This window comes from Erpetoichthys calabaricus, chromosome 8, assembly GCF_900747795.2.
Source record: "Erpetoichthys calabaricus chromosome 8, fErpCal1.3, whole genome shotgun sequence".
NCBI lineage: Eukaryota > Metazoa > Chordata > Cladistia > Polypteriformes > Polypteridae > Erpetoichthys > Erpetoichthys calabaricus.
Genome location: NC_041401.2, coordinates 19,525,400 through 19,537,978, shown reverse-complemented (window position 1 = coordinate 19,537,978; position 12,579 = coordinate 19,525,400). Strand labels below are relative to the sequence as shown.

At 37.4% G+C, this 12,579-nt stretch overlaps 2 protein-coding genes across 3 annotated transcripts in view; one reads left to right on the top strand and one right to left on the bottom strand.

Moving 5' to 3' along the window:
* Positions 1–1,800, bottom strand: part of mettl8 (methyltransferase 8, methylcytidine) — a 144,166-nt gene extending 142,366 nt beyond the window's left edge. Inside the window, exon 1 of one of the 2 annotated variants that reach the window (XM_028806308.2) lies at positions 1,708–1,800. The gene's annotated coding sequence lies outside the window, so the exon portion shown is untranslated. The remainder of the gene's footprint in view (positions 1–1,707) is intronic. The other variant, XM_028806307.1, reaches the window with a different exon arrangement.
* Positions 1,801–2,053: 253 nt separating this feature from the next.
* Positions 2,054–12,579, top strand: part of dcaf17 (ddb1 and cul4 associated factor 17) — a 113,020-nt gene continuing 102,494 nt past the window's right edge. Inside the window, exons 1-2 of the mRNA XM_028806305.2 lie at positions 2,054–2,304; positions 2,878–3,146. Coding sequence (XP_028662138.1) covers positions 2,949–3,146 — 198 coding nt within the window. The 5' untranslated portion in view covers positions 2,054–2,304; positions 2,878–2,948. The remainder of the gene's footprint in view (positions 2,305–2,877; positions 3,147–12,579) is intronic.

Here is a 12,579-nt window from a genome sequence, read left to right as displayed (position 1 = left end):
CGGTGGTGGAGCCTTTACCCCGGCTCCACCTCTGACTTCCGGGCCAGACAGACAGACACACACACTTTCACACGCAGATGTTTATATATATGATATATATGTGTACGCAATCATTTCATTAATGTGAGAGCCCCTTTTTATGAAACCTGGTTGAGCTGCACCATTTACAGTTTTGCATCATATGCTCCATGGTAAATCTGGCAATGGAAAATTTCTGTGGTACCCCCTTATCCCTTGATGTCCTAAGCATGTGCTTATTTTGCTTAATGGTTAATCCAGCCCTGGTAACTTATATCAGTAAGTTGTTATAATGAAATTCAATGCTCATATGATTTATTAAAAAAAAAATAAATGCAATGACTTTGTCCATTGTTTTATCTGAAATGCTGTCATAATGTAAAAAAAAAAACACATCCCCAGTTTAATAGTTTGACTGGTTGCTTAAGCATAACTTTAAAGCATTTAAAAATGCATTAAAATAGCGGTGAGGCCTACCAGCATAACATACAGTTAAAATTTCCAAACATGCTTTATCTAATTTAAAGTGACAGGGGACCTGAGGCTATTCAGGTAGCACAAGGCAGGCATCAACTCTGGGCAAGGATCCTTTTACAAGGTGGCAATTCGTACTCAACAACATCTTTGGGTATGTGGGGGGGCATCTGAACTCAGGATGCTAGATGTGTGATACTGCCGTGCTGACCACTGAGCAGTCTAGCATTGCTTATTATTATATGGAAAAAAAGAGGTTAAAGGTTATTTCCAGGCTAAAAACAAAAGCTAGATAGATAGATAGATCTTTATTGACACAACGTTTCAGCTCTATAGCCTTAATCAAGTGTGCAAATGAAAAGGAAGAAGCAGGTAACATATATAGAAAGGAACAAAGCCAGGGCAGACAAAAGGAAAGGTAAACGTCTTGGCACTTTGCATGTGACAACAGTGGCTCCTGTTACAGCTCAAATATGCCCTAACAATACCCATTTATCTTGTCTCCCTGGTAAATTCAGTATTAAAAAATGGGCTTCTTGCCAATCTAAGAATTTAACTGACTGCATTTCTTGAAGGAAGTGTCCAGCCATCTACATCGGTGAGACAGTTAGCAGACCGTTTTAGGGAACACATTCACAACGTCAAAATCAAGGATCTTACAAAGCCTGTTGTAGAGCACTTCACATCCCTTAATCACTGTTCTCTCTGCTTGTGTTCCTTCACAAGGCTTCAAAGACACTTTTCAAAGAAAATCAGAAGATGCTAAGCTCACACATGTCTCCAGGTGTTAATGACCCTTCGTCTTCTGTCATCGCAGCATTTTCTCGCCTACTCTACCGTGTTCTCCTTTTATATGCCCCAGGTTTGTCCCCTATATTTGTTACCGTCTTTTCCCGTTTCAGATACACACCTGATGAAGGCTACACCACCACAACGTTGTGTCTTTAACCTTCTTCCCTCTTTAGCGTGGTAAGAACAGTTAAACATTTTTTTCCTTTGCAAATGGACGCTAGCACAGAGCTACACTTACTCCATTATTATTATTTTTATTATTACTACCATACCAAAACACAATACGACTGCTTGTATACGGGCACAATTATTTTCCCTTTTTTATTCAAACAAAACGAAACAGACTAGATTTTTAGAATCGGACAGAATGCATAAGCCACATTTTCGCAGCAAACATAATACAAAAAAAGAAAGAGGACAAACCCTTCAAAAAATAAACTGTAAATAGCACAGATCAGTTAAGCCACTGATTCTCACACCACTCGCCTGGGATTTGACGCCATATTTTAATCTTTTAACCTGGAACGAAAATAATCTTTACCTTCCCGAACACTTCCTATTTTCAGGGAAATGTAGTTTATTCAGATCTGTCTGTGCCTAACAATTACTGAGACTATGCCGGCCACTGGACTACATTTCCCAAGATGCAACATTCTGCTCTATTTACTGGCTTGATAAAAAGTTTCCTTTCAGCGTGCGGCGATAACTGCTTCATCCATTGAATGTTGTTTGAGGATTGTTTTAATTTGTGCATTGAACAGGTGATTTTGTATTAGTATTCACTGAGAATTATAAGATGCTTGGAATAGGCAAGCATTGTATGTGTTAGTTGCACAAATGCATCGAAGGGGTTGTTGTAGCTCCTTGTTTAATTCAAATAGTCTCTGTTAAATTCTCCAGTAAAAAGTGAAATCCCCGATATTCTAAGCGCATCATTTTTGAATCTGAATTATATTTCGTTGAATTGTGCTTTCAATTATTTTGCACGCTTTGCCAAACTTTAAGCGACTGTATATTCAGGTAAAGTGTTTTATCTTTTTCCACTTCAGAACTTTGTGTTTCATACATTGATCAGTTATTTGGTGTTTAACGTATGACATTAGCCTTTTTGCAGTGTTACTAAACTTAACCTTTTCCTGTGCTTTTTATTCCTTTTGTACCCTTTGAACTGTTTGTGAAAGCGCTATGAGTATGGGGAAGGCTCTATATAAATAAAATTCATTATTATTATTATAAAAAGCGATTCTTCATGGAAAAATAACGGCAAACTTTATGAAATCTGCAGGTTCAAATTTCACTATCCACACTACCAATGATTCTATTAAGCGATCTGTGATCTAAATTTAGTGGGTATCTATCCAGTGTGTCTCTTGGATTGTGGACTCCTCCTGCAAACATTTTTTATATTTTGTGTACGGACAGTTTATTTAATTTGCACGTGTAGGTCATGTTTATAATATGCAGCTGTCAGAATAAAAGAGCATAACAGTAATCGGTGTTTTCTGTCGTGTTACGTTTTGCCTGCAAGTTTATCTTTTCCGAAGCTTTATTTTAGTTTCTATTTCTGTTTGTTTGTTTTTTTTCTTTTTTCAGGAGATTAAATCTTCTCGAAATCGGTATAGCAGAGGCTTTGCCTGCGCTACTTACTAAAAGTGCATGGAGGTATGAGTTTCGGCACTGTTCAGTCCCAAGGCACATCAGAAAATTGTCCACAACCACCATTGTCTTCCTGGAATACTGGATCTACAAAAACTTGCAATGCCTGTATTCTTCTATTTCGAAGATCAAGTGGCATTTTTCAAGATCAGGCTGGAGTATTGTACAGAAAAAACATGATGCTCCTGTGCCAGCTCATGTGCCAGGTCTGTTGAGACGATATTTTCTGTTATGGCAATCATATCTTTGGGTAGTTAGTTTCTGTAAAATCAGTCTAGCATCTTTTAAGTGATCATTTTGCCTTTTGGTATGTTAGAATTCAATTCAGTTTGTTTTTGTATAGCACTATTCACAGAGAGCATTGTGGCAAGTTCTCGGGTAAAATGTATGCGTAAATTTTATAAATTACTAAATACAGAATTAGTACATAGCAGAACAATCCAGACAAGACCTGACCATTCAGCTCAACAAAGCTTGCCAGTCCTATCCACTTAATTCTTCCAAAATAACATCAAGTCAAGTTTTGAAGGCCCCTAAAGTCCTACTGTTTGTTCTCTCCGTAAAGAAAAACTTCCTAATATCTGTGCAAAATTAACCCTTAAAACAAGTTTCTACCTGTGTTCTTATATTCTGGATGAACTAATTTTAAAGTAACAGTCACAATAAAGACACATTTGTTTGAACACACGGAAAACAAAGTAGAAACTGATTAACATAAATGGAAACCATTAATATCTATTAATTAATTTTTGAACTATGGCCAGTTGACAATGGATGAGAGAAAAACAATCCCTGGAGAGAACAAATATCGGGTTGGAAGTTCATCCATAGTTAGCTTTCACAGAAAAAGACAAAGTCAGACATAGTCACAGCTCTGGAGGCTGCAACCAACTAGCCACCCACATCCTCTCTACTGAACATCTTGTAGTAGAGTCTGTGCTGAGCCATCTAATCTGTTGACAAAATCTTTCCATCCCGTGATTCCAGTGCACCCAGTATCTGAGGTGATGGAATGAAACTAATACAAAAAGTATGTGCAGTTCTGCTGTAGGACAACTAACAAACATTAGTGAATTAAAACTCTGACGTGAGCGTCAGTAGGCTTTGCACCTACTTAGCAAGTTACCCAAACTATTCTATCTTGATGTTTCTGATCATAAAATAGGTCTTTACGATAACAATTGACGAGAAGAATTCAGAATTATTTGCAGAATTACGGTATTTGAGGGTTCCTCTACAGTTCCTCTTTCTATTGCACGAATTGGCTCAAAAACTAATCAGCACGTCATCATCTCATAACAGGCTTAAGTTTCAAGTTTGATATTTTTCCGTCCAGCCATTTTAGCTCTAGACCATCCTCAAGAGACTGTGACACACAGACAGACACACACGCCCATCATCAAGATATCAATGTTTTCAGTATCAGGGAAACCTATAATATCAAGATCCATCAAAAACTGGAGATCAAAATTTTTGACGAATCTAAAGCTTTTGCTCCTCCCCCACAGACAGTAGGTTATGATGGGGGAGGACACAAAGCAATTACATTAAAAAAAAAAAAAAAAACAGACCAGTGGTACTCATTTGGCAGTTCCTTGTTTAACTCCTCACTTGGCATGGACTGTGTTCAAGCTAGACCAACAGTAATTGTACTTTTTTTGCACTAAGCTAATTTATGCCTATCACTGAACTTAGCTCCCAGCTATTCCCAAAACAAGCAAAATGAAAGCAGGTTTATAAATAGATGTATAAGTGGAAAAAGACATAAAAATACATATAAATGAAAAATATGTGCAGAAAGTACAAACCAAACCAAGAGCAGTATAAGATACACATATAGTGCACAAGTTAAAATGCAAAAAACAGTATGGAATGGTTCGTACAGTGCTTTAATGTAAATTACTCATATGTTATACCTCAGGAGATCACTGAGTGGAAGATTTTGCAATACAATGGAGCCAGTTGTACTATACAATAATATACAATCCAGTACATTAACTTGTATAACACAAATAAATGTAAAGAAAAATGAGTGGGCAATTCAATAAAGTAAATAACCAATAATATTTGATATGAAGCAAAACAAATTGGGTCACATGAAGTAAACAAGCTGCCTAGTTAGACAGATTGCTGTGGGATGGCTCAATTCCTCAGTCCATGTTTATGTTTATAGATCTATTGTGGTCTTTCTTCATTTCCTTTTCTTCATTAACCAGCATGTCCTCTGGTAGGGCCAACAAGATGTCAGCTATCTTCACTTCTTCATTTCTTTGAGTGTATCAGTATGTGTGTGCGCATATGGGCACTCACAGGTGCCTTTGTGCATGTGTATATTTATATTTAAACCAGTAAACCCCCGATTCTCTAAAGAATCGCAAATCTAAGAATGGCATTTACTTTCTGTTCCTTCCAATCTATGTAGGGATGTAAGATAATGGAGGGTGGGAGCGTCCTGGGAAAGTTTTCATTTAATGAAAGAAATATATGTGTAGTAAAGCTGTTTCCTTTTGGAGCCATGACTCGTTTTAAATACATACACATATATAGATAGACGCCGCATTCACTGTGTTTCCCAGTAGACACGATACATGAGCCTTATTGCGAGTGGCAAAAGTGCCATTTAAACTAATACAGTTAGACGTGTAAACCGTGTTTTCTGATGAAAAAACCATAATGTATAAAACAGTATCGTTTACATACAACAGATTTTGGCGAATCATTTAAATGCAATTATTAATATCCATTTTCACACTAATACTGGCAAGTATTAAATAATAATACTTATAATTATTATTATTAACCATTCCTGCCATATACGTAACATTGTGGGGACTGCCTTCATACTTCTGTCGCTCACTGTAGGCACCTTCGTTCATTGTTTTTATCCATACAGGCTCGTTTTTGTATTTCCGTTAGTTGAGGTCTTTCTTTTTGGAGCCGTGACTTCTTTGCTTCAGGTGTTTCTGAAGTGCGTTGTAGGCGCCTTCGTTCATTGTTTTTATCCATACGGGCTTGGTTTTGTATTTCTGTAGAAATTATAATTGCACTTACTTTTAATAAGGAGCATTCGTTTATTGTTTTTATCCATCTGGTCTTGTTTTTGGTTTTTCTGTGGCTGTGTCGTTAGCTATATGTTGTTTACTGTTAGGAATTATAATTGCACTTACTGTTAATACTGAATTACTGTAATGTGATTCAAATATGCTGTAGTATATTGTAGTCTAGACCTTTGGGGATTCCGTAGTAATAAGCGGGCAGCGGTTGTATTGTGACCTAACGTTTAGTTTACAGGTTGTGTTGTGTTGCTTGGGCGCTACCTACTGAGTGTGGGAAGCCGCTGGGGTTGTATTGTAACCTGCAGTTTAGTTTACAGGTTGTGTTGTGTTGCTTGGGCGCTACCTACTGAGTCTGGGAAGCCGCTGGGTTTGATTCTGGGGCACTGAGTCGTGCTACTCTGGGGCGCTGAGTCGCAGTGCGCGTGCGCTTCGATGCGCCCGTGAGCCTGCGTCCGTACATCCTGTATACAGCCTACCTACTGAGTCTAGGAAGCCGCTGGGTTTGACTCTGGGGCGCTGAGTCGCAGTGTGCGTGCGCTTCGATGCGTCCGTGAGGCCTTGAGCCTGCGTCCGTACATCCTGTATACAGTCGCAGTGCACGTGCGCTTCGATGCGCCTGTGAGCCTGCGTCCACCTGCATCCGTACATCCTGTATACAACCTTCGGTCAGTAATATGGATAAATTACGTAACTCGGGAACTAATTCTGCACAGCAGGGAATCAGACTCGGGTTTCTGAGGCACGGCAAGCTTGCTGCGCTCTGAGCCAGCAAATCTTAGCAATACACCACGGAAGCTGTTGCATCGTTTTTGAACCTTTTGTGAAAGTGTTTATTTGATCTTTGGAAATCAGGCTTCACACATTCTATAGTTTATGCCTACATTTTGTAACATTTATTACTAAAATATGAAAAAGTTTCTGTTTTAACAATGTGTTTACACAGATTACTGTAGAAACGGAACACACATGAAATGCATGTGTTCCAAATAACGATCTATTATTTCCACTCTAAAACTCCAGCACTTCAGTCACTCCCAGATAATCAAACAAGGCATGAGCTGGGAAAAGTTAGTGAACGTTTTGTGACGGTGGGGGATGGAATAGCCGGCTGCTTGCTGCTCGTCTTAATCGGCACATTTAGAAGACAAAAGACGCTGGCGGAGAGGTGAGAACGGATTTAAGGTGGGCCGGATCTACGAGTTTTTTCGTAGACTCTGGCAATTCTAGTGTTAAGAGAGAAGTTGCCATGGATGCTATAAGAAAGAGTACAGAAATATTCTACTGTTTCTCTTGGAAAACACAATGTATTAAGTCTTATTGTGATAAAGAAAAGGGAATGGAATTGAACAGAAAATATCCATCCATTCACTTTAAAAATTGCTTTTTGGAGTGAGGGGATAAGGAGAATAGAAACCCAATCCAGCAGCACTTTATGCAGGACAGGAAGCGGTGCCAGATTCTTTGCCAGTCCATCATAGCACACTTTCAAGTCTACCCTTACTCATAAGTCAAGAATTATTCAAACATGAGTCTAAATCTGTATAAAAAAAGAAATTCCTCAGTAGAACAAACTGTGTGGTGTAGTGGTTAAAGCTTTGGACTTTAAATCCTGAACCATGAGCAAGTCACTTCACCCACCTGCGCTTCAATTGGAAAAAGTAAAAGAAATGTAACTGATTGTGTCTCAAATGTTTTAAGTAGTTTTGAATATATTCGTCAGCGAAATAAGTAAATAAGATACACATGAATACGCTGTTTTATTTTTATTTGAAGTGTGCAATAGACTACAGCAGTGTTTCTTAAATGTTTTTTTCTTGCAACCCAATTTTGTCCTTAATGCATCTGAGACTCAGTCCGTGAAGCACATCAAATCGGTGTGGGTTTTGGTGTGGTCAGCAAAGAAAGAATTTCATTTTACAGGAAAAAGTGTTTCCTTACTGTGCACATGACAATAAACTTTGAACATGAACTAGTGCAAGATTGTTTGTCTCTATCCAAAGCAACCAGAGTTCAACATTTGTAAAATTAAAACATGGTAGTAAATTTGGCTGTTCAGCCCTTCATAGGCCATCAATCTCTATTCTCCTTACATCTGTAAAATATCATTAAGTTTGGATTTTAAAGGTCCTTAATAATTCCACAATCTGTTATACTACTTGGCAACTTTTTCAAAATGTCTAAAGTTCTCAGAGTGAGAACAAAGTTTTGTTTATAATTCATATTTGGCTTTTGTCTGTGCTCTTATGTTCTAGTTAAGAGATTCATTTTAAAGTAAAGAAGTGTCTTCCACTGGACCAATTCCCTTCATCATTTTCAGCACTTTTATCTTGTCACACTTGCTCTCCATGTACTTCAACTGAGAAAATGTAACTCCTTCTCAGTAGCTTTACCTCACAGTCCATTATTCAGTCCAGTAGCTCTTTTCTTGACTTCTCAAGAGGTGTTGTATGTTTTTTGAAGTATGAAGTCCAAAACTACTAACAATATTTAAGATGAGGAGTCATACTCATATTTTATAGCTTAAGGTTCCTTTTACTAAAAACAGTGTGTTGTGTAACTCAGCATCCTATTAGCCTTTTTATTTGCTTGTGTCCAATCTCAGGATATATATGATGTTAAGTCTGCTACTACTCCTAAGTCCTTTTAATGCTTCTTAAGTGTAACACTTTATATGTATTACATTTTATCTTTTCCTTATTTGTCCCAAAGCTGAATTCAGATCAGCTCTTTCTGTGACAGTTCTGCCATCTTCATATTCTCCATCAGTCTCCCTAGTTTAATGACATCTGTAGACTTACATAGTGCATTAGTTGCATTTTTCATTACAATCATTTAAATATTTTTTAAAAAATGAGCAGCGCTAACACTTTCTGAAGGTTGCCACTTTTATTATCATCCTCTAATACTAAAAACGATCCTTGCACAATCGTTGGGTGTTTATGCCTGAGTCAGGTTTTTACCCATTTGCACAGAACGCTTTCAGCTGTCACCATTTTTTGGGAGAGTTGTAAAATACACATTCTCAAATGTCAGAGGTAATTTTTCTGCTTTATAATATCATAAGTCTTGCTTTCTCTGCTTTGTCACCTATTCTGTTCCTAAGTCTTGCTGTAAGATTTAACTAATTGGTGCCAAACCTTGATGTTATAGACATGTCCATGATCTGCATATATTTAGAACTGTTGGTGTTTCATTGTTTCATCCTTTTGCCAAAATTTATCCTTAAAGAAACGTGAAGTTGCTTACAAACTGTTTAAACCACACCATGTCAATAACCTACAATTTTTCAAGAGAAATACTAGGGGGCTTTGCCCCCTGCTCGCTTCACTCGCCAACCTCCAGGCGAGCACTACGCACTAGCATCTTTGCAGTTCTGCCACTCGCGTATGGGGATGCGGATGTACAGATTGTTATTTTGATGGGAATTGTTACATATGCATAATAGAACTAACTATTTTATATTACAGCGAGTAATTAACCATAGTAAAAAATAGTAAAACGTAATAATTTGAAAGTAAATTATGTTTCATGTTGCGTTAGTTATTTGTTGCGTAATACAATTTTGTTCTGTTTTCCTTTGAAATTAACATGCAAATACTTTTTAAACTTACACTTTTACTGTAAAACTTCAGTAAAAACATTTTTTTATTAATTTTTCATCAATATTGCATTGAATTTTGATTCTGTTTTTGGACTTTTATCGTCACAATGCAACGTATAACTGCCCATGAGTGAATTTCTTTTCTTTCTCTCTAATAAATAAAATGAGTTTTTCTAATGTTTACCTCTGAGATTTGTTAATTGTCTTTGCAAAAGCTATTCTAACAGGAAACTGTTAACATTTTAATACGAACGACATGTCAAGATCTCCTTTGTTGTCTAATGTTATCCGGGGAACATGTACTGCATTACCTTTCTTGGATACAGCCTTCTTTCAACAGTAATTCGTGTGTTGGAAGACTGGACGGTGTTAGCGGTTGTAGATACTCTTTGTGATATTGTAAGTTGATGTTTTCATCTTCTGCACGATCACCATCAACTGTTTCAGCATAGTCTATTGATACGCATTTAACCAATTTGCTGTGTAACTGATCAACAATTTAGCCGTTAATTCGTTTGATGTCATCGTATCTCGGTGCTAGGATTTCCCATGTACTCATTTTTCTGTTGATAGCCCTTCGTGATGAAATTCTTCAATAAGATTTGGACATACTGTAATACATCTTCTTTAATTGGGAACTTAAAGTGTGGAAAACGTAAAAATTTATAAGAGCCGAGAGAGCAGGAACTGTATCTGTCAGAAGCATTCACACGAATGAGAGGTAAGAGGGCCGTGTGCGTGGTTGAATATGGTTGAGAGGAGGGCGTGACTTGAAAAAATCTCATGGCCAAAGTCTCGTCTCACGGGACTTGAAAAAATCTTGTCTCGTCTCAGGATTTTTTTTATACAATAGAGAGATAGAAAGTCATTTAAGATGGACTGACCATCTGCCAGCCCACTGTGTTTGGAGGCCCAACTCTGAGAATAGCAAGGGTCAAAATTAGAGACTGCACTCACTAGCATAGCCGTCTATTTTAGTTTTCACTATCTCTTTTTATAGTATAAAACAATGTGAATTAAAGGTTTTAAAGAAAAAATTAGAATTGGTTCTTATTCTGAAGATCTCTTTTAATAGTACATAGGTAGAAGAAATGACCAAAAGATTCAAATGATTGAAATAAACTGGATTATTATAAAATAAAAATTAATATCAGGTCTCTGAAAGCAAGAACCAATAGTTTCTTTCCTGCTGCAGTCACTCTGGTGACTATATCTATGTCCCCAGACTTATAGAATATATGGCATGAATGAAATTCTCTATATTGCTGAATTGTTTTATGTCTGTATTGTATAATGTTCATTATGTTATCATTTGCTGTAGTTGCATATACAGTCATTTAAAAAAGTAAAGACACCCCATGAAATGTTCTTTCTTTTTTAACATATGTGGATATATTAAGATTTGAACTTAATTTAATTAGAATCTACAGAATGAGGCGATATGGTAAACATCATGCCACATGTACATTTTGCAGTTCTTGTGTATAATTTAAATAAACATAAATGTAAATTTCAGATATGGAAAAAGTGAGTCAATGTATTATTACCTCAAAAATCTAAAATTAGAATTGGGTGCACCATATCAGGTGCAATTGGTTTGAAGGTCATGAGGGAGGATCTTGTGTTAACCTGTCTTATTTAAACTTCAGACATTTAGTTTGAAAGAAGGTTATAAATGTCTATGAGAACTGGAAGGGATTTCAAATCCAACTATTCCACTGTCTGAAAGTTCATCTATAAGTGAAGAAGGTTTTAAACAACTGCCAGCCTGTCAAGGCCTGGTCATCCCAGCAAGTTCAGCCCAAGAGCAAAATGCAAGATTTTGAAAGAAGTTTTTAAGAACCACAGAATCGTCACTTCCGGGAAGCTCTTGCCACTGTTGAAATCAAAGCCTACCACTGGAAAGAGGATTAACAAATTAGATCCACGTGGCAGGTGTTCTGGGCGGAAACCTTTGCTGATCAAAAAGAACATCAGGGTAAGACCAAAGTTTGCCCTTGAACACCCAGACAAAGACCAGGGGCCTCATGTATAAACGGTGCGTACGCACAGAAATGTTGCGTACGAACCTTTCCACGCTCAAATCGCGATGTATAAAACCTAAACTTGGCGTAAAGCCACGCACATTTCCACGGTAACTCATTCCTTGGCGTACGCAATTTATCCGACCGGTTTTGCAGACTGGCGGCACCCAGCGTCAAAGCAGTGCTACTGTTCCTGTGTGGTTACTCTTTCTTAGATCCACATCCACGGCGGCGGCTTTATCAAATATACTTAAATTAACCGCATATCGTTCATAAATTTAATGCATCTGATTGTAATTAACCTGTAACAATATAATGGTCCACAGAATGGTCAAACTACTGTTCCTGTGTGCTCATCCTTTCTTTCTTAGCTCCACATTCCTGACGCGGCTTTATAAATGTACTGAAATTAACTGCATATTGTTTATTAGTGTAATACATCTGATTGTAATTAACCTGCTGCAATATAATGGGCCAGGGAATAGCCATAGTATTCCAAATACCAGAACTGCTTTAGCGTTGTTACGCTCACTGCATCTTCTTCTTCTTTTTGCTGTTCCCGTTAAGGGTTGCCACTGCGGATCATTTTTTTCCATATTACTCTCACTGCACCACTCGGAGTATTTATATCACTGTATCTGAGTGTGAATCACAGCAGCAGATGATCGGAAAGAGAATGATCGGTATACAGTTTCAAGTACACACTACCTCAACCACGGCGAAAAGCGTCAAAGCCTTTCCTGTACGGACCTCGCGTTTCAGAAAAAGTTTCATCCCAAGAACTATAAACGCACTCAATCACCTCACTGTAAACTTGCACTACAGTTATAATATTGCACAACCTGCGCTACTTTATAAAGCGTGTATGATGACGATATCATTTTTAAGATGAAATGCAGCAAAATATGTTGCTTATAGTATACAGATAAAACTTTAACTTCATTTAAATAATCTGTAT